This window comes from Rhineura floridana, chromosome 1, assembly GCF_030035675.1.
Source record: "Rhineura floridana isolate rRhiFlo1 chromosome 1, rRhiFlo1.hap2, whole genome shotgun sequence".
NCBI classification, from domain to species: domain Eukaryota; kingdom Metazoa; phylum Chordata; class Lepidosauria; order Squamata; family Rhineuridae; genus Rhineura; species Rhineura floridana.
In genome coordinates, this window is record NC_084480.1 from 142463977 (window position 1) to 142487003 (window position 23027).

Here is a 23027-nt window from a genome sequence, read left to right on the forward strand (position 1 = left end):
TCTGCTTAGTTCCTCCCCAGAACAAAATCTCCCCATTTGACTTTTGTTCAGGATACTTCAGTACTGACATAAATGCACCAAGCGTAGTCTCTTGATTATACAATTTTATAGAGAGCTGTGTATAATCATGCACGCATGTCAGTTCCAACATTCCATTACACTCTAGTGTGACCAAGCAACAGAACCGAAGACAGAGAAGACAGTAGGCTTTATTTTTAAATTGACTGGATCACCAGGGTCAGGAATGCATTCCTTTAGTTTTTCTTATAAGTAAATGGCTGTAATTCATACCATGGAAAAAAACAAAACTGTTGTACAAGAACTCAATTCTTGCCCTGCACCCAACACCCAGCAGTCCAGACTTAACTGGTAGGAAGCTTGCAAGTGATGCAACATCTGCCTGCACATAGAGCTCATACACTTTGGGGGCAATGTAGCTCATATCCACTCCAAACCTGACACCAATGATCCTGCCAATAAGCATGGCTCATTGTGAGTAGCACGAGACAGAACCTTCTCTGTGGTGGCACCCATTTGTGGAATTCCCTCACTGTGAACCAATACCTCACTGAAAATCTTTCAGGGTAATCTGAAGACACATCTGTTCACTTGGGCTTGTGAGGATTGAAGGTGATCCTGTGCCTTATATTTGTATTTTTGTCTGCTGCATCACTGAAATCATTTGGTTGAACAGTATTAGTTATGGAGGTTTTAAAGGTTTTAAATTTACTGTGTTGTAAGCACACTGGGCTCCCATGGGAGGGATGGCAGTTTGGAAACACAGTAATAACATCAAGTGGAATCTGCGACAAAATGTTGTATTGTGAAGTACTTCTGTTCGGGGTTCCAGCCACTCCTTTCCATTTCCCCTTCTTAAGTTTTCTGTTTTATCTATACCGGTCAGTCAGTGTTCTGTGCCCACTGAGCATGCTCAGTCCTCATAGGGCTGGTTTTTTGGAGGGGGGGAGAGGGCTCTATAAGGTTTTTTCCTCTAATTTTTTTTTTTTTTACTTCTGCAACCTTTGAGGTTGAACTAGAACTTTAGCTAGTTTGGTATATACAGTATCTTGTTATAATTAGAAGATCATGTCTGTGTCCTTACTGCATCAATTTCCCCCCAGTCTGTACAATAGATTCAAGAATGGCAATTCCATTTTAAAAGTATTCAAATTTGTAAGATTTACATAATGATTAAAAATGTATTGGCATTTCACTGAATGTCATGAATTCTTTATGAATTTTACAATGTTTTTTTAAACATTTTTTCTTGAAAAATAAACAAAAGGAAAATTATAAGGTATTTGTAAGTATAAAATTTGCTAAATCTCTGAAATAAATGCTCAAATGCACTTAAGACAAGAAAAAATTACACAAGAAATTACATAAGAATCTGGCATGCAAGCATTTACTAGACCATGATGCTGGATTCCTATTTTTACATTATTATTTTATCATCTATCTACACATAAATAGTATCTTTAAGAAGATACCAAGAATATTAATTTTACACATAAACCTCTGCATGCATACAAATGCATGCTACTAGACACAGTTCTATAAGCAGGGATGCAAGAGATACCACCACCAAATTGTGACAAGCGTAAGTGGTACTGAAGAGAGAAACAGTGAAAGAAATATGGGGCAGCTTTTCTTAACCATGTACTCACATCCACATAATGGCCTCTCATATCACAGCGGTTACAACGTTTTTTCCAGTACGTTCTCTCAAGACACTCTCTAGAGTAGTGTCCAGGCAAACAACAATTTAAACAAAATCTTGCAGGACAGCTGTTTTGTAGGTGACCTCTTTGTGCACACAGACAACAAGGGGGAAGTTTCTGTCGGAGAAATACGAAGAGAGAAAATTCAAATGTCCAAAGCATCTGTGGAATTTAAATTAAGTTAATACACAAGAAAACCATGGTGAAGTCACACTGGAGCCACAGTGAACCATAATCACTTTGGTTAAGGCTCATCTCCAAAATTATTTATTAAAATTTGCCTTCCTACATTAGGTGCCTGAGGTAGCTAACAATAATATACAAATGCAATATAAAAGGAAATCACAATTAAAGCCATAAATAAAACGAAGAGCAGATAAAACGACAGTACAAATTAAAAACAGCATTAAATGAAAAACCATCAGCCAAAAAACAAATTGCCTTGACAGGCCAAAATCAAGAAAGCTTTCATTTGTCAATGGAAGTTCAACAGAGAAGGCAGGCCTCCCTGCAAAGGGAATTCAAGAGCCAAGTTGCTGTTACTAAGAAGGCCCTTTTTTGGGTCCCTGTCAAGCACACCTCCAAACTTGGTGAAACACAGAAAACCAGCCTTTCTCAAACACTTTAAAACTTGGGCAGGTTCATGTATAAGAAAGTGGTGCTTCATATAACCTAGTCCCAAGCTGTTTAGGCCTTTGAAAGATTACAGCCAGCACTATGAATTGTACCCAGAAATGCACCAGCAGCCTGCACAGGCTTTTGAGTAACCAGTCGTGTTAATGATCGTTGTTTCATAAATGTTTTTATGTTGCTATACATTGCCTTGATGATTTCTTAGAGGTGTATAATTTTATAAATAAATAAACATTGCCTAGAAAGTGAGGCAAAATGGCCACCTATGAGGAAAGCTATTGCCTCACAGGCAATCTGAAAATTAAATTTGAACCATGATCTAAAGATCTCAGCAAAATAGCTCACCTAACTAATAGAGCTATTGTGAGTGACTACAGAAAAATACAGGGAGTTGGGAAAAAATTCTCACAGCGATAGATACTGCTGTTGTTGTTCATGTAATTCAGAGAAAAAGTCCCTGTTATGTGCAGGTGGGAACAACAATTATCCAAAGAGGGAGGCTACAGTACCTTCTGGGTAGATTTAGATTTCAGAAGATAGTTCTTCATGGTCCATACAGAGACTGTAAAGAACAATAAGCTGCAAAACTAGAGTTTACCTGCTAGCTAACAAAAAGGTGGAGAATTATCTAATTAAGAGTGAATGTGCCAATCTTGTGGGACCTAGCCTCAGTCACTCATGCTCTCTTCACCTCCAGGACAGATAATTGCATAATCGCAATGTAATCTTATGTAGAACTGCCCTAGAAGATAAACTGAAAGCTTCAGTTGGAAAGCAGCCATCAAGGTTTTGACTGAAGCAGGTAGATCAGATGACTTCACATCAATTCTTTACCAATTTCACTGGCTAACAATTTGTTTCTGGGCTCAATTCAAGGTGCGATTTTGACCTTTAAATCTTTAAGCATCCTGAACCAGAAATTAATTGAGTCCCCTTATGTGATCCTGCTCAAGCACCTGGTTCCACTTCAGAAGCCCTTCTCTGGGTTGCTCCACCACAGGAGGCATGACAGGTGGACATTAGAGATAAGGCTTTTTTCGGTTGTGGTACCCCTGAAACTGGAACTGTTTCCTAAAAGAAGTGTGCATCAAGTAGTTTTAATTCAGCAGGATTTTCAGGGATTCTGCTTTTAACAAGGATTTATGTGTGTGTGTGTGTGTGTATGTATATATATCAAACATACATACTAAAATATGTACTATTGAAACATTCCAAGTTATCACCATTCATTATCCCATCATCTATATATGGCACGATCCAGTCTATTGTGAGCTCCATATCTGCAGACAGAACCCGCAAGTAGGCTGAATGGAGATCTTTCTTTCTCCATAAATGTCCATACAGAGAGCACAAGGGGTAATGGGAGGTCTGGATGGCTGTGTTCTGCAAAGTACTTGTGCATGGAGTTTAGAGTGAGGGTTGTAGGTGGATATGGGAGACACCCCAGATTTCTCATTCTCCCAAGGCCCCATGTGGTCTCTGCACCTATGTGTGAGGAGTGAGAAACAAGTTTCCACTGCGCATATGGGAATCCTCCACATGGGGGTACATGTGACTGTGATGGGCTAGATCATGCCTAAAGTTTTCTGATAAAATCATGGGGGAGGGACACTGTCCCTGAACTATTTCCTCTATTTCCTTCCACCAAGGGAACCCTCTCCCATAAGTACAACAAGTCTTTTGATCAACTCCCAATATAGGGTATAAACACTGAAGGAGTTGGCAACTGACGATCCATGGGATAAAATTGCCCTCTTAGTGTCAAACGTGGAGGGGGGAGTTATCTTCTTCCCCTTCTCAAAATGGCCCTTCAGCACAATTATTTCTGACTAGAGCGTTAAAGCCTGAAAGCTGTCAACTAACAATGACAGAATAAATTGCTCTCTTCACAGACAAATCAGAATGCCGTATTTACCTTTGGGGTAGGACAGTTTTTTGATAAGTGACCTCGTTTATCACAATTTCTGCAAGTGACATTTTTGTCTGGCATGTAGTATCTGTTGTTACATCGCACTGTAACATAGTTACGAACCTGTGCCTAAAGAAATGAAAAGAAAATCATTAGTTTACAGCTTGTTTCTCTTCCATTCTAGACTTTTGTAGCTGGCAAGGCTAGTAGGATGAGTCAAAATCCAGTTGTGGATTTTATAGCTGTAAAAAAGTCACCTAAATTGCAGATAAGCCCTCTACTTATTAAAGACTGTATACGCTCCCTTTTAAAAAAAAGTAGTTGGTATGTCTCTTTTTCCTGTAATTGTCGACTTTGGTCAGCATTATTTCACAACAAAGTATTTTGCAAAATGCACCAAAGCTAATTGCAAAAACAACCTGTAATGAATAAATTCATGGGAGGTATAATCTGTGGACGAACTTTTAATCTGTAGGTGAATGGGTAAATAAAAAACAATGACAAATGAAATGCCAAAAACCAAAACCTTGATTTCACACATACTCTACAAATCCATAGCTATGTGAATATGCCTAAAGAGAAAATGGAATCTTAAGAACAGAACTTGAAATCAAGAGATTCTCATGAGATCTTTCTGAAAATTGTTATTTTTCTTAGACGATCTGTAAAATGATTTTGCTGTGAGACATGGTCATTACCTTATTTATTTGGCTGAATACAGTGTAGTCAATGGCAGTAATGGGCACCTACTGTCTTTCTAATACAGAAGACTACAGTTGATAGTGACCATGTTATTCAATTAGAGGAGCACATACTGCGCCAGCTATTTGTGGATAAATCTAAAGGTCAAGTAAACGTCTGCACAGATGTAAAAGGCAGCTGGTATGTGAGCTGATATGCAAGAGTAGTAAGAATTCTGAGTGCAAGCATAATAGACCTCAAACGGTGGAATATCAAAAACATAAGGAAATATAATAGGAAGCAATCTTTGAAAAAGCAGTGTTCAGGATACAATTGTAACATTCTACTTTTGACAGTTTTCTTTTCACAAAATCCTACCCTGCTACAATTTTTTCTGGCTTCTAAATACAGTATTTTGTAGTAGTAACCAAATCAAAAATCATCGCAAAGGTAAAATATCTTTAATAATAAAAACTGGCGCAAGCTTCCAAATTTAATTATCTTGACAATTTCCTGGAATATCAATCGCAACATTTATTTATTAACACACACCCCTACCTTTCCATATAATAGATGGCCACAGTGGTTAACTATAAAAATAGAAATGGACTGCCTTCGATTCTGACTTATGGCGACCCTATGAAAAGGGTTTTCGTGGTAAGCGGTATTCAGAGGGGGTTTACCATTGCCTTCCTCTTAGGCTGAGAGGCAGTGACTGGCCCAAGGTCACTCAGTGGGCTTCATGGCTATGTTGGGATTGGAACCCTGGTCTCCCAGGTCGTAATCCAACACCTTAACCACTACACCACACTAAACCAGAACTATCACTAGAAGCTAAAATGATGAAACTGAGGTTATCATACTTTGGACACATAATGAGAAGACATGATTCACTAGAAAAGACAATAATGCTGGGAAAAACAGAAGGGAGTAGAAAAAGAGGAAGGCCAAACAAGAGATGGATTGATTCCATAAAGGAAGCCACAGGCCTGAACTTACAAGATCTGAACAGGGTGGTTCATGACAGATGCTCTTGGAGGTCACTGATTCATAGGGTCGCCAAAAGTTGTAATCGACTTTAAGGCACATAACAACAACAACAACCATCTCTGTTATCTTTTCGGCACCAATTGAAGACCTTCCCCTTTCAAGAAGCCTTTTAAATAGAGACCTTATCCTAGTCTGTTTCTGTGCTGGAATTGCTTATTAAAATAATTTTGAAGTTGTTTTTTTACGGATGTTTTAGCTTTAAGATGTTTAAAGTCTTTTGTTTTTAAAAGTGTTTTTAGTGTTTCTGTTTGGGTTGCCACCCTAAGCTCCTTCTAGGAGGAATGGCAGGATGTTAATTTAATTAATAAATAGTAAATAATTAAAAAATTGCAAATTTACTTTCTAAAGTTTGACCTTTAATTATATTGGTACTAGATGAAGAACCCAAATTTTCTAATTATTGTATCTGTCTGCCACAATTGCTTCTGAGGCAAAAGAGATGACTAGCCAATGCATGTCACTATCTGTAAAAAATAATCTGGTTAATATATAGAAAATTGGGTTCACCATTATCTTGGTTAGGAATAAGAACATATAATCTGAAGGGCTTGTTCATGCTGCATAATTCCTCCACAATTATGCATGGAGGAAGATTCTTATGAACCAGGCTAAATACACAGTGAGGTGGCAGCCATCTCCATGGTTGTGGATGCTGGGGGGAAAGTGCAGTCAGCATCATTGAGATGGCTCCTGCTTTACTATGCTAACAGCCCAATCCACACAACTCTCTTTTATGTTGCAAGGAGAACTGGTACCCAGCTGTGTACTGCTGTAAACTGTGGAGAACAATAAAAAGGAAGCAACTCTTGCTTGCTCTAACACAAAGTAAAAAGCTTGCATATGATCTGTACTTCACTGCGAGATATTGCAGAAATTTGGAAGGAGAGCAAGGTGGTTCAGAATACCAGTTTACTCAGTTCATTATTCCTGGTCATAATCCAAACCAAGAATTCCACACCCAAGTTTTCTAACTCGGATCATAATCCAAACTGGAGAACCCAATCTCATCTTGGTTTATCTACTACCCGTTCCTGGTAGCAGTGGTGGTGCCATCAGTTGTGATTACAGAAGTCCTCTGTAAGTTCTTCCTGCCTGTCTCCAGAGCCCCTTGGAGATGTTCTTTCCCAAGGATAACACAGTTACTGCTGGGGGAAGAGGGTCAGTGTTCAGGGGCTCACAGGTTATTTTGAGCTCCCAAAGGCATCATCAGGCTCAGAAAAAACAACAATTCAAAGGTACCTTCCAGGAGGTGGGGCCAATCACTAATCAGAAGTACTTATGAAACATCTTTTACACTTGGAAATTAACTACTATTGCTAATGAAGTTGTGAAAAAGAAATGTGTTAGCTTGCTAAGCAAGGAAAAGATCCATTGCATTATTGTTTCAGATTCTATGTCAACCTTTCATGGCAACTCCCATTACCTCTGACCACTGATCATGCTGGCTGAGGCTGATAGGAACTGCATGTGGCAGGTTTCTACCTGGACTGTGCAAGTTGATCACCGGGGGGGGGAGTGCTATACAGATAAGCCCAAGTAGGGGGCTGAACAATAATTTATGAATTTACTCATTTCATACTTATGCATGCTTTTAATCAGATATATGTTTGGGTGAGGTTTAAAAGTAATTAAGATATAATTGGGTGAGGCTTCTACTTTTTAAAAAACCATTTTTATAATAGCTTTCTTCAGGACTGTCAGCAGTCAATAGAATAAAACATGATAGGAAAGAGTACCAATGAAAAGGCAAAATGTAAATACTTTTCCTTCCAATGTAAATTTGATAGCTGAGTCACAGAAAGCCACTTCATCTCTATCTGTGTAAGGCAGTGTTTCCCAAACTTTCAACATGTGCATACCCCTTTTGAGACATTGATTTTACCGACGTACCCAACTTTCACAAAAATAATTGGGAGAGGGGTAAGGTATTATAACACATTCGTAATTCCTATAATTTTATATGAAATGTTTGTAAAAAAATAAATACAAAGTAAGTAATAAACATTTTAATAATAGAAATAATATTTATATAACAAAAATATATATTCAAAAATATAGAAATAATTCATATACTAATAATTAAAATAACTATTATTCAAACAAAAAAACCATTCTGGAAATAAAGAGTAATACTTTTTTGATATTAAAATTGTCAATACAAAACAACAGTTTAATGGGAGGGATGGAACTGCTTGTGACCAGATATTAGTGCGGCGATATCCGGTTCGATATTTGTGATCTTAAGACGAAGATGGGGCTCCACATCAATAACTCGGTTTCGTTTTTTTGTTTTGATGTTCACAAGTGCAGAGAATCCTATCTCACACGAATACGATGTGGGGAAGGGGAGAAGATACTTAACAGCTTTATTCGATAGAGCTGAATATTCAGAACTAATGCTTAACCAAAATGAAGTCAGTTCTTTTTGTTCAAATTTTGCTTTCAGGAAACCATCTGAAGTCAGCTCCAAGAACTGTTCTTGTTCTGCATTTGAGAGATTATTTGGCAATGTATGAACACTGGTGAGGAAAGGATTTCTTATCCACTCAAAACTGCGCTCTGGTTCAGGAAAATACTTTCGAAGATCTTTCTGTAAACGTTCCAAGTGTTCTTTCATAGTTTGCAATACATAACTATCAAGTTCGTTAGTCGAGTGTGTTACTAAGTCATGAAGACTCTTTGGCTGCAGAGCGGTTTTTCCCCCATCCTGCCTGGGGAGCCACTCAGGCACGCAGCCCAAGAGCAGGCAGGGGATTCAAACCTCCCACCTAAAATTCACAGCTGATGAGCGGGCAGGCCAAGCAGGATGGGGGAAAGAACCGCTCTGCAGCCAAAGAGCGGGAGATTCCCCAAGAGGGAAGTGGCTGGCGAGATGGTCGCTGCAGGGCTGAAGACAGAGAAAAAACCTCACTTCCCTGCTTCCCGGTGTGAACATTTTTGTAGTCGAGCATACACATAAATATCTTTGTGGCGCCATCTGTCTGTTTGTAGAAGCGTTTTTTGGTGGCCAAAGTCATTGCGAGGGAGTCCGAGTCTTATGAGAAACTGGAGGGGTGCACGAAAAGACAAGGAATGCATTGAGAGTGAAAGAGACTACGCGTTGAATAACATCAGGATAAACCACTGTTATTATATTGATGTTCCCTCACATGATTGTTTGAGAAACTGGAGAAATCACAAGAACTGTATTCTTTTTTAAAAGAACACACGCACATGTTTTTTGCTGCTAAAACCCAATGATAAAGTACAAAAAAAAACCATTTGGCCACATACCCCTTGAAACCCTTTCGCATACCACAAGGGGTACGCATACCACACTTTGGGAAACACTGGTGTAAGGTGTAGCAAATCATTGTATTGTAAAAGTATACAGTGCCGTGAAAAAGTATTTGCCCATCTGATTTTCTGTATTGCTGCATATTTTTGGTACTGAATGTTACCAGATCTTGAACCAAAACTAATATTAGAGAAAAGGGGAGCTGAGTGAACAAACACAAAATTTTGATAATTATTTCATTTATTTATTAAAGAAAGTTAGGCAACACCCAATGCCCCTTTGTGAAAAAGTAATTGCACCCCTATTAACTCAACCCAATGAAAGGGATTATTAGGGCCAGGTATCTGAATACCTTGGTAAACAATCAGGCCTGATTTGGGCCAGCCCTGCCCAATATAAATCTGACTTTGGCCCTTGCCATCAGATTGACGTTGCCAGCACACAAGTTCCAAAGCCACATCATGCCACGATCAAAAGAAATTCCTGAACAACTCCAGAAAATGTTGATGCATATCAGTCTGGAAAGGGTTACAAAGCCATTTCTAAGGCTCTGGGGCTCCACCGAACCACAGTCAGAGCCATATTGACCAAATGGAGAAGGTTTGGGACAGCAGAAATGGCCGTCCTGCCAAAATCCCTCCAACAGCAAGGCGTAAAATCATCCAGGAAGTCACGAAGGACCCCAGAACAACATCCAGGGATCTGCAGGCCTCTCTCGTCTCAGCCAAGGTCAGTGTTCATGACCCCACAATCAGAAAGACACTATGCAAACCTGGGATTCATGGCAGAGTAGCAAGGTGGAAACCACTGCTCACTAAGAACATCATGAATGCTCATCTAGAGTTTATCAAAAAACACCTGGATGATCCTCAAGAGTTCTGGAACAATGTTCTATGGACAGATGAGTCAAAGATGGAACTATTTGGGTGACATGGGGCCGTTATGTCTGGCGAAAACCAAACACTGCATTCCACATGAAGAACCTCATACCAACAGTCAAGCATGGTGGTGGCAGAGTCACGGTTTGGGGATGCTTTGCTGCATCAGGACTTGGATGACTTGCCATCATTGAAGAAGCCATGAATTCTGCTTTCTCTGAGAATTCTACAAGCAAATGTCAGGCCATCTGTTCATCAGCTGAAGCGCAGCTGGGTCATGCAGCAAGACAATGATCCGAAACACACAAGCAAGTCTACATCAGAATGGTTGAGGAACAAGAAATTTAAAGTTTTGGTATGACCTAGTCAAAGTCCAGACCTAAACCCCATTGAGATGTTGCGGGACAACCTGCAAGGAACAGTTCATGCTCAAAACCCGACAAATGTCACTAGTTAAAGCAGTTCTGCATGGAGGAGTGGGCCAAAATTCCACCACAGCGCTGTGAGAGACTGATCAGGAACTACAGGAAGCGTTTGGTTGCAGTCATTGCTGCTAAAGATGGCATAACCAGGTTTTGAGTGTAAGGGGGCAATTACTTTTTCACACAGGGGCATTGGGTGCTGCTTAATTTTCTTTAATACATAAATGAAATAAGTATCAAAAGTTTGTGTTTGTTCACTCAGGTTCCCTTTTCTCTACTATTAGGTTTTGGTTCAAGATCTGACAACATTCAGTGCCAAAAATATGCAACAACGCAGAAAATCAGACGGGGGCAAATACTTTTTCACGGCATTGTACATTTCTTAATTAAGAACCTAGATGCAAGAAGTGGAGTTCATATATTTCTTTTTATTTCTTCTAGTACATTTCTGTAACTGTTTCACATTTCCATTTATTGTGAGAATGAATACTTCTGGTGAGGCATGCTCATTCTAAACCTACTCATAGCCTTAAGTTTTCTAAATGCCCTTTATTAATTTATACCATCTTCTACTCAGTGAATGGCATAGATGTTTACATGAATGCCAGATCTTGTTTTTTAAAACCTTATCCTTGCTTCTCTGTTGATGTGCAATATTAAAGTTTTTCCCTGCATTAATAATTGGTTGCTGGTTATTATTGCTACAAATTAGCATGGGAAATGAAATGTTTATTTCATACAAAAAGTAAAGAAAACACACACATATATCATGTTTATACATGCACCCTGCATTTACAAATGCAACATTCATGCCTTAAGTAGTTTTATGGTGACAATTTTATCTTTCAATTTTTGTACTGTATTTGCAGTGGCCTATGGCTCAAGCAATAGAGTTGATTGCTTGATGATAAATGCAACACATCTACAAACGTTAGATCATTTCAATATGTCTTCAATAGAGGGAGTTAGAAGGGCAAACATACAGAGGAATTTACTGGTGCTTGTTGACCAGCAGCAGAAAAACACACATTTATATGCAACACTTTACTAGTTTACCTCTAAGTCTTTATCACTGATGGTCCAATCTGCTCCACCTTCTCCTGAAAAACAGATAATTTAAAAACAATTATTTCATTAACATTGATTTGCAAAACTACCATTTGTCATTAAAAAGTTGTAAACCTCATTTTAAAAAAGCTGAAAGAAATGAACTTCAGCAGTGACATGCCCAAACTTTTTAGCTTATACTTTTACCCACCTTAGCCCATATCAGGAAGATAACTCTGCAGCAATCTACTATGAGTCAACAGCTTAGATAAGACTGTGCAAACTAACTCTGCAGTTCCTTTAACATGAGTGCATTGGGGTTCTCTGGAAGCTATCAGGGATTCTCCAGTGAGAATAGCAGTAATGGTAGACAACAAGTCTCCAAGACAGATTCTCCACGACTACTGACTTTCTTCTACACTGTGCAGCTTCAAGGGAGAATTAGGTGCTCCTCCTGGGTACCCTCAGTTCAGGAGCAGGCAGCAGGACTGTATTGCTCACCTGGCTTCCCAAACCTGAGCATTGCTGCTGTTTACTGTGAGGGAAAGGAGCGAGGCAGTGGGGAGCTGGTGCAGGCACAGCAGTGGGGAGTTGGTGCAGGCACAGCAGTGGAGTCAGTCCGATGCTCCTGCCACCTCGTCCACACCAAGCTCCCTGCCCTCTCGTCCCTCTCAGTAACTGGCAACAATACCCAGCATCAAGAAGCTAGGTGAATAATACTGCTCCGCCCACTGCTACTGCCTCAGTTCATGTGGGACAACGATAAGGCCCAACAACTCTTTGAGCTGTATTCATTTTATTCTTGCAGCAGCTGTTTTATGCCTTCTATAATCTTACATTGTTTAATGTTATTTTTTAATTTGAACTACTGTTGTCAGCTGCCTTGAATATTTTTATTATATAAAGGTGAGCCATAATTTGCCTGGACAGCACCCCACTCAAACCGAGGGCCCACTCTAGAATCCTCTGCGATACGTAAGGGTTTTGCAGCAGACACATCAATATGGAAACTCTGGAACTGACTACTGCAGCCTATGCTCATAGATGCTGTACTGTTTGTCATGGCTTGTACATTTTTGTGTTACCAGCGGAAGACTACTTACAGTTCTGTGCCTACTTTTTTGCCCTGGCTACTGATATTTTTACTAGCCCCATACTTGGTTCCTCCCTACTAATTTACCATTGCATTGTCTGTATCAAAATATAGTGCTTGTGGACACTAGAGGACATATCTGGAAACTTTCGTAAAAATTTACAAGATTCTGCTTTTGCTGATAACATTTAATTTTAATATGATTTTTAAATTTTTATTTATTTATTATTTGATTTATATCCCATCCTTCCTCCCAGCAGCAGCCCAGTGTCTAAAGTATCTAATATTCTTAACACTTTAAACAGCAATCAATAAATACTGTTTGTCCCACAGCAATTTACAAATAATTACAAATGGCTTGAAGTGGAAAATGTTGCAAGGTAATCTATTGCTTTTTTAAAGAGATGAGTTAACCTGCTTTATTTACCCTAATAAATATAAAACGTATAAATCAACTTCTAAATATGGAATGTGCAAATTACACCTCTGTAGTGCATCTATTCACCTCTGTGGTGCATCTATCCACAAAGAAATAGATGCCAAATTCAGTGTTTGCTCATTTAAATAACCAATTTATTGATTGTAGGGCCTAAATGTTTTTACAGCGTAACAATTTCATTGTACTAGAATCTATTGGGCAGACAATTATCTTTACCCAACAAATTTTCAATCTGAATAATTCTTGGGAATATCCTGTCCCATAATACGGAGCACTGCATATATTGAGTACAAAAAAAGTGCATTTAATTACAACACCAATCTCAAAATTTGATCCACTGTGCCCTGGACATGTGACATCAGTTTTCAGATACAGCTCCAAAGCCTTATTAGTGAGCAACATCCGGTATCTGACTGGCTCATTAAATTACATTTTCAATGGCCAACTGATGTTAGAAAAGGGAGAAATAAGATATGCCTAATTCTCCACATGTAATCCATCTCTGATTATCTGGTTCCTGACAGCACAATTCCCTGGTTCCTGGCTCCTGATAGGGAATTAATTCCTTCGTTTCTCTCTACTTGCAGCTGAGTTGGTATCAGTTCCCATAAAGATTTTTAGTGCAGCCCTAAACTTAAAAGATGTTTTGTCGATTGGGACAGATTTTTCTGGAGCACATCTACAACTGTAGGGTCTACCAAGGGTCAACTAATACCATACTAATTCAGTGAGCCATTGACAAATCTGTGAAAATCTGTGAAAGTTATATTATTAGGATTCAATTTGCTGACAATAATATAGTACACATGTGCACTTGGTATCAATGCATATCCTACATTCTGTGTCTTACCATATTAACAGACCCAATCCTATGTTAAAAGTAAAAAACTTTCCTCCCAAAGCAGTCAACAAAACTATTTGATAACAATCTACATGCATCACCCAAAGAAGCACCTAGGTAGATGTCAGTAATTAAGCCAACATTTCTGTGTGTGAGTGTGAGTGCGCACGCATGCATGCGCATATACAAGTTTCCAAGTTGCAAAGGGCTCTTCATCAGCAAGAGAAGAACATGAGAACTGTCCTGCTGGATCAGACCAAAGTGCTTTCTAGCCCAGAATCCTATTTCCCACAGTGGCCAGCCCATCAATGGGACGCCAATAAGCCAGATATGACACCAACAACCACTGATAGCCTTTTCCTCCATGAATCTATTCTAACTCCCTTTTAATGGCACCTGACTTGGTGGTCATCACCACATCGTGTGAAAGCAAATTCCATCGTTTTAACTGTGTGCTCTATCCTGTATCTCCCATTTTGTCTGTTCTGTATCTCCCACCGTTTAACTTCCCTGAATGATTCAAAGACCTAGCATTATGAGAAGGAGAAAAATTGTTTTCTTTCATATGATGAATAAAAGGAAAGTGGTAAGTTCTTATCTACACAGCATGCAAGGCACCTTACTAATGCAAATGCTTTATTCACTTTTTAGTCACATACATAACCATCCTTGCCCATACATAGCTAAACATTTACTATCTTTCTACTCTGCTTCAGTAAGAGTTCTGTGTAACTTGAAAGCTTGCACATTCCTTTGCCATCAAAATGCTTAATTAATATTACACTTTTTTTCTGACACCAACATGGCAACAATTCTATATATTCAAGTAGTTAGCTTAACGAAACCTAACAGTGTGAATTAAGCATGATGGGACAAAGTTGGCACATATTTTCTCAACAACAGTGGGATGGATTGACCACCTTCTGCAAACACAATGGCTACTTCTATCCACAGAAAACCTTTTATCCAGTGAAGGCAACCTGCTGGTGGAAGAGGTAGGGAGGAGACATTTGCTGGTTCTCCGTCTCTCTGCAGCTCCCCAGCACCACCCCTCACGTCATTCCAGAGGGTCCCCCAACCAACCAGAACAGATTTTGGGATGGTACCCAGGGCTACAGGGGGACGGGGGAACTGGCAAAACTCCCGCCTTCCACCTAAAGGAGTGAAGGCTGAATCCAAGTCATTTTCTTTAAACCTTTTGTCATGTAGTATGCCTTCTAAGTCCTTTATAATCTTTTCTCTGAGTTTACATCTTGCTTGCATCTTTGTTAAACTCAAGATGTGGCACAAGACAGAAAGATACTATTTCTTCATTTATTTTAAAAAGGAAGCATTCACTAATTGAATAGTTTTTTAAAGTATGCTACTAGCCTTTTCTATTTTCTTTATTAACAGCAGTTTCACACTGCTGAAAAAATGCTCAGTTTATTATCAGTCATGGCCTTCCCAGCACAGCTATTCAGTTATCTCACATTTCATGATCTGCATTTTATTTTGTAACTCTGTTTGATCTTTGTTGGAATTAATTTTGTAGCTTACAGACCAGTTCACTAAACTACCAAGTTCATTCCAATCCAAAACCCTATCCTCCAAAGCATTTACAATCAAATTTTACTAGTTTACTTATGAGAATGTCATGTGGAACTGTGTCAAAAGCACTGCTAAATTTGATTATGCTGAAGATTATATCTATGCATTCCCTTTATCCACTAAAACACTTACCTTATAAAAGACGATTAGTCTGAATTGGCATGTATTTCTTAAATTCACACTACGTACTAGCAATCACCTCTGAATTTTCTTCTGGATACATTTTACAGAGTAAAAACCACATTCCATTGTGGGGTTTCAGCAGAGTACAACATTTATTAGCCCAAAAGGAAGAATGCTCCATGGCTGCCCACTTCAACTGTTTCCACCCCATAAAACCTGATATAGACAGTGTGCCAAGAATTCATGCTTGTGAAGTGGCTAAAATTATTGTGGTACTTGCATACATGTAAATATTACATGTGCTCATATATAACATATCTCATTAGCTGTTGAATGTGCAGATTGTCAGCCAGCTATGATCTCTAAAAACCATGATGCAAATCATGGGGCCATTTCCGATAATGTTTTGCATATACTGAGTGGCTTTTACAATAATTCCCATGAAGCATGTATATGACAAATATTCAGTTGGAATGTGCGGTCTATCTATGCAACATGCTCAAGGATGGATATATGTTTTGGATCCTGAATCCAATTCATGAGCTCTTTTCAACAGGCTGCTTAGATGATACTTTCTGACAAAACATTGTTAGCTGTACATTAAAGTTGTACAATTCAAAAATGAATTAAAATAGTTTTATTTTAATTAATTTTAAATTAAAATTAGTTTTGTGTACATAAAGGTTAAAGAGTGGTTAAAAGGAAAAGTCACCCTGCTTATATTTCTGTGTGTGTGAAACTGATACTACAATCTGCAAAGTGATTGTAAGGAACCAGAGTATGTTCATTATTCTAGAATAATTACCCTGGAATAAAGGAGCATGACCTTGTGTAAGGTACATGAATCAGATAACCCAAGGCTACTCTACATCACATTAGAATCAAGCAAACGTTAATTAAGGAACTGCAGTAAGATCTCTAATGACCTACTTGTACTGTTTATTGACAAAGGAGAATATTTGGCCTATACTGCTTTTTGTCTTTTTGTGTATACTGGAATAGCATCTAACCAGATGCTATTCTGTAACCAAACAATTAGTGAATCAACATATTTATGGCAACAAAGGATGAAAAAACTGGCAACAGGATCAAGGCTGAACACTGCAGAAACAATAGATGTTGCTCAAGATAAATCACTCAGTCACTCTGAGATGATGGAATGACTTCTGGGGAAAACTGAAATCAATTTTTATCATGAAGGCACTCCAAATTTAAAGGGATTTCTTACTTTTGTCCTGGCGAGTGAGAAGATCATTAATTGAAACCTGCTGATGGAATGGATTATTCCATAAATAAGAGATCTGAAGAGATCCATAAACTCCCCCCAAGGAATTATATGAAGCAGTTTTTGACAGATCCATTCTAATGAAGTAGTAGACCTTCTCCCCACAGTAACCATAGAATATATCTGTGCTTATCTAATATTAGTAAACACACTGCATAGGGCTTTGGCAAAAAAAATGTCTTTATCTCTGTGCACCCTAGCACTTTTCTGTAATCCTTAGTTGACCAACCCTACCATATTGCTATCATGAAGGGAATGTGTTTCAAGTTTTTAATATTAATTCAATGTGTATTTTTTTGTGTTTTTTTAAAAGAAAAATACACAATAAAAATATTAATTGCTGTCTAAGAACTAAATCAGTTTAAACAATCAGTAACCCTTGGAGTAGACTTTAGCTGTCACCAGAAGAGTAGTTTGCCAGCTAGAAGCTATGACATAAATTTCTTTGATACCTATTTCCTTCTGGGGGCCATTGAAGATTAATGCTACAATTTAAGACCTACTATGCAGGAATTAAAATTGTTTAATCCAAATGAAGACATGTGCTTTTATATTTCAAGCAGTCTTATTTCAAATGCAAAACGCTTGCCAAGTATTGGAACACACACACACACACACACACACACACACACACCTTTTACTATGTAGGCCTTTATGTATTTTGCTATTTTTTAGGCATCTAACATTTTTATTATGACCTTTCCATTTCTTTAATCTTCTTCAGAGTGACAAATTATCTGAGAGGGTTATAATATAAATAAACCAAACATGGATTTCACCTTATTTTTCACTTACATAAAAATTACTGCATTCTAGAAAATGTGCATAATTTACAACAAATTCAAAATACACGCAAGAACAATTTTTGTTTTCACGTGTTAAGTATTTTCTCTTACAAAATTACACTCTCCATAATTTAAGTCGTATTCACTGTTAGTAATGTTAAAATGTCAATGTTGCCTGATTTTTTCAAAGCTAAGTGCAGCACTTGAAGAACAAAGTAGGTTGCTCTCTCTTTTGGTGGGTATAAGTAGGAGGACCACAGGAACAGTTAAATTCGGGGCATGGTTGGTCTACCACACAGTCAGGGGAATTCTTTAAATAGAGCCTGTCACTCTCTTTGCCCATCAATGGGATTTCCTTCTCAAACTGCTGATTCGTTCAGGTACACAACAGAGGAAATTTCAGTTAACCTTTGTTTCACCCCAGGGAAAAATCTGTCTGAGAAGTAGAAAATGAATAGATTAAAAAAATTAAGTAGCCAAGCTTCAATGTTATTTTTTCCTGAGTTCACAGCAACTGAATAAATTCAGTCCTATTGGAGAATAAATGATATAATATGCCATTCAGAATTTCAGTTGTCTACCTTTGTTAGCAACTGAAAAGCCCAACCAAAACAAAACTATCCTTTTTTTATACAAGGTCCTTTCCTTCAAACCTTTTACCTTATGGTTATTCTTTGTGTTATCAAGACAAGAGAGGAGCTTTTTTGAACATAAAATCCCCTGATTGTTCTAAGAGAGAGACCACCTGGTGAGGGAAAAGGCCCCATTACTGATCATGGGGAGTAGGGTTCTGTCAGTTCAACATCATAGGAGCAGCAGCAATTTTAACAGTATGTGCCAGCAGGTTTCTGGAGCAGAGGATTACTCAAGACATGTCACAGCCACTATTGGGTAAGGTATTAGTGCGGCTTGTGAAATCACTTCAAGAAGACTTGGGATTCAGGTGGGAGGCGAATGAGGTGGCAGTACAGTATAGAGCTCTTTCCACCTAATTTCTTTTTTATAATAGCTCCTCCTCCCCGCAACAAGAAATTAGGTGGAGACAGCTGCAGACTGTCCCTCTGCCTCGTTCTCCTCCCACTCCAAACCCAAATCTGTCCTTTTGTGATTCCACAAGCCACGCTGATTCTTACTATAACACATCTACATTATTTAATTGTGGAGGCAGCTTCCCAACCTGGAATATAAGATTGGTTTCACATTGCCTAGATACTCAGTGGGACATCCATCTTGAAAAGGCCATCTAGGACCCTGGGTTACAGCAGTCAAAGGATACCATCCAGATGTTCCAACAATACCATCCAGAACACCTGGTTATGTCTTGTACTGGGAATTCCCTAGGGATTCTGTTAATTTACTGAACACCCTGCAGCCTAACAGATTCCCATAGGGTCGCCATAAGTCATAATCGACTTGAAGGCACATAACAACAACAGCAAGCTTATTATTAATCTGGTCTTCAGGACTCCCAATTTACTAGTACTGGGAAACGGCAATAAGGCCACCTTGTCAGATGTGACTCAGGACTTACGACAGCTACAACAATCATAGGCCTATGCTAGAATAATTATGGGTTTAACCTATCCTTTTTTTGTAAAAAATGAGGTGGTGGTACTCATACCTTTGTAAATGTACCATGGGTGCCAGCACAAAATGGCTGGCATGCGCAGCTAAAAAAGAGTTGCTGGTCCTCCACATCACAGAGTACTGTAACAAATAAATTCCTGGGTTTAACATACAAGGCAGGTCACAGACTGAATTTATGATTTTGCACTGGTTGTGATACAGATGATGTAAATATAGGCTGTGTTGCTATATGACCTTTGTCATGACCAGACCACACAATAGGGGTGCAATTTCTTGCAACTCAAAGATCTCCATATGGGATATGGGCTGATAAAGATGGTTTGCCATTTCAGATTTCATGGAGCCACAACCATTTTTCAGAACTCTTGAGAATTTATCTATGAGAGACAGTAACTAAGAAGCTGTTAGCCTGGTTGATGTGATAGGTCCTGGGTGTCCTCTCTCACCATTTCATTAATAGTGCATCCCTAGTTTAGAGAGATAGCAATCCTAGATAGATTACGTAGGTAGATTGTTGTTATTGTAACAAATTGGCACACTCCAGCTAATGAATCCAACTGAATGAACCACCTGTCTCCTTATGGGAATGAAGAAATGAGAATATATTCAATCTCTTTTCTGGCAATGATGCTCACTTCCAAGCACAATTCAAGATACTGGTTTTGATCTATAAAACTTTCTGCAGATCAGCTCCAGAGATTTATTGCATTTATACTTCACTGTTCTGCCAAAGGAACTCAGGGCCAAACTCAACACTCTCAATGGACATTTACAAATAAATGCATGTTTATTGTCTGGGTCTCAAAGAGGCTTATATATAGTCCCTAGATAGTACCCCACCTAGCTAGCTAATAGTGCCAAACCTCAGAAAGATTCTCTCCCAATATTGAAATCAGCTGTTCTTCTCATTTCATAAAGTTTGATTACAGTTTATGAACAGCTCCAAGGCATGTAAAGAACATCAGTAGCTCTTTCTCCCATCTCTGTCCTGTCTCTACCTATCCTCTGAGCCTATACTTAGGATGGGTTCCTGCATTAGCATGAGTTGACTATCAAGACAATAAATGCCAGAGTCTGCTACATTATTACAGAGGTTAATTGGACTGATATATAAAATAATAATAGTAATAATAATACAACAAATCATTTGCCTTATCAACTGAGCCAAGAAAAATTGCAACATATATTCTTGAAATTTTCAAAAAATCTTAACTTTGTTCTGAAAATTACTTACTAATTCACCCTATGCTGGCTGTCGTGACTTGGAAAAGAGCACTGCTTTGTGCAGCCCAACAATTTCTTTCACTCTGCTGCCTGCTTTAAGGTTGATATCCAAAAAGAGAACTTCTCTGAAAGGGAATGAGGTATTTCTTCCATTCCTTCTCAGGTTTACTTTCTACAGAAAACCTTGTTTATGACTTGCCTACAAAGGGATTAACAGCAACTGTTCATCTGATGGTTAGATCCTAACCAGAGAATAGTAAAGAAAAGGAATGGAAGGGCACAACAGCCAGTTTAGGAGTTATGGGTCTCAAGCAGAGTTTCTCAACCCCCTTCGCGTTCTGTTTTTTAATGCAAGTTTAAAGGTATATTTAAGAATTTGTGTTATTTTGTGTCCTGCTGTAAAGTAACTAGTTCAGAGCTTTTCAGAACTAATGCTGTTAAAATATTTCATAAGCAGAAAAATATGTTTTTAAAACTTGCTGGGGCACCATACTGCTCTTAAAATTTCATCTCCATCTCTAGCAAAATTATGAAAATTAAAACTACTGTGCATAACTCAAATAGTTTTTCAACTGCATACCTATGTGAGCGGTCTTTTGTAATGTATTACAACTGCAAATATTCAGCTACTACCCCAATCCCTATGTATAAAGTGTACATGAAAGTGAACCTTTTCTTTAATTTTAAATTCAAGTTGTAAAATGGTTTGAATTTGCTGCATTCTCTCAAAGTAAAACTATCATACATAAAGATAATTACGGAAGTTTATCAAACCACAGCTATGAAATTTGTAGATGGCTGCTGCTCTATTCATTACAAAAAGAGGAGAACAATAGCTGCTTCCTTTCAATATATCTAAGTGTAAAAAGGGAGAGGTGGGGGGAAGAGGAAGGGTAAACCATGACCATCTTCTTTGCATGTCGTAAGATGCAAAAAGGGGGCAGTACAGCAAGCTTAGCCAACCAGCTGAGACTTTCCTATAGAAAGGGAAATGCTTGGGAACCTCATGGATCCTTTGGACACTGTAACTCATTTTAGTTTGCATCAGGAGCTAAAACTGCCTCTGGCCAGCTGGAAGAATGGGAAGCTTGCACAGCTTGGCAGTTGCTTGCTGTTCCACTCCCCCGGGCTGCATTAAGCACAACTGGGTTGTGTCATTGTACTGAACCTGCTATTCTAGAGTGCATCTTATCTAGTCATATCATTCCTCATACATATGATGAACTGACTGATGCCATTGATTAATTAACAGGATATATTTGCTTACAGTTAAGTATGCAAGATCTGGGAATAGAAGGAGCCTTTGGGTTTCAAGACACACAATACCGAACCCAAGCATTGTGTGTTTACACTTTTCACATATATATTTTATCTTCTCTGTTTTCATGAAATAGAGGGCTTTTATCTTTTGGGTAATGACTCGTTTTTAGGAAACAAGCACATGCTTTTTTTATCCTTCCTTTAAAAAAAATCAGCTTCTACACCAATGCATTAAGATTACATCCTCATAAATGCATTTTCCTAATATATATTACAGCAGCTTGCATTAGAATGAAAACTTGGTATGCAATTAAAATTATGTAGTTTTTGGAAGGTAACCTCATTCAAATTAAACTGTAAAATAATATTTCTTTGTCCAATTCCTCAACATAAAATAAATCAAAAGCTTATGTAAGATAATACAGCTTACGGATGAACATCCAGATGCCAACAGACCCAAAGCAATTCTCAGTTTAACATTTTCAAAGGCACAGACTAGTGATCACACGATACTGGTGATACTCTCTAGTTACCCTTGGCAACCCTTCTCAACTGTAACGATGCTCTGCCCCTACAATAGCGCACTGGGCAGCTTTCTCTTCACTTAGCTGAATGCTTTGGGACCATCTGCGTCGGTAAGCATAAAAGGCGAGCCTGCCTGTGGGCCCGTCACTCTGAACACCACCTCTCTGACCCTGATTAAATACAACTTTCAATCCTTTTTGTCCTCCCTGTTGACTTCTCCTATTAAGGGAGCCCTTTGACAAAGAAAGCGGAAGAGTGGACTAACTGCCCCCAAGAAAGGTGATGTCTGATACTGCTCAACACAAGGATTAGCAAGCCAATACATAACAAAAGCAAGTTGAGGGGGAGGGGGAGGAAAGGGAAAATGGTTTTAGCCAGGTCTTTTGACTAATTCAGTACATACACAATTCAATAAATAGCTATACAAGAAGTATGCCGGGGGAGAAAAACTATACAGAGCAACAATAATTTGGAGACAAACATTTCACTATCTGAAGTGAGGCCATGACTTTGGTAAAAACAAAGCAGCATATTTCTTAAAACAAGGAGCAACTTACTGTTGGAATAAACAAGGGTTAAAGAAAATACAATACAAATGTAAAAGAGACATGGCAATTCTAAGCTTTATATACGGACAGAAAGTTTCAGCAAAAGTAA

General features: G+C 38.5%; 1 protein-coding gene across 1 annotated transcript in view; it reads right to left on the bottom strand.

Annotated features, from left to right (window-relative positions):
- ZCCHC7 (zinc finger CCHC-type containing 7) overlaps positions 1-23027 on the bottom strand; it is a 178392-nt gene that overhangs the window by 48247 nt on the left and 107118 nt on the right. The window contains 3 exon segments of the mRNA XM_061634641.1: positions 1668-1838; positions 4270-4392; positions 11628-11671. Coding sequence (XP_061490625.1) covers positions 1668-1838; positions 4270-4392; positions 11628-11671 — 338 coding nt within the window.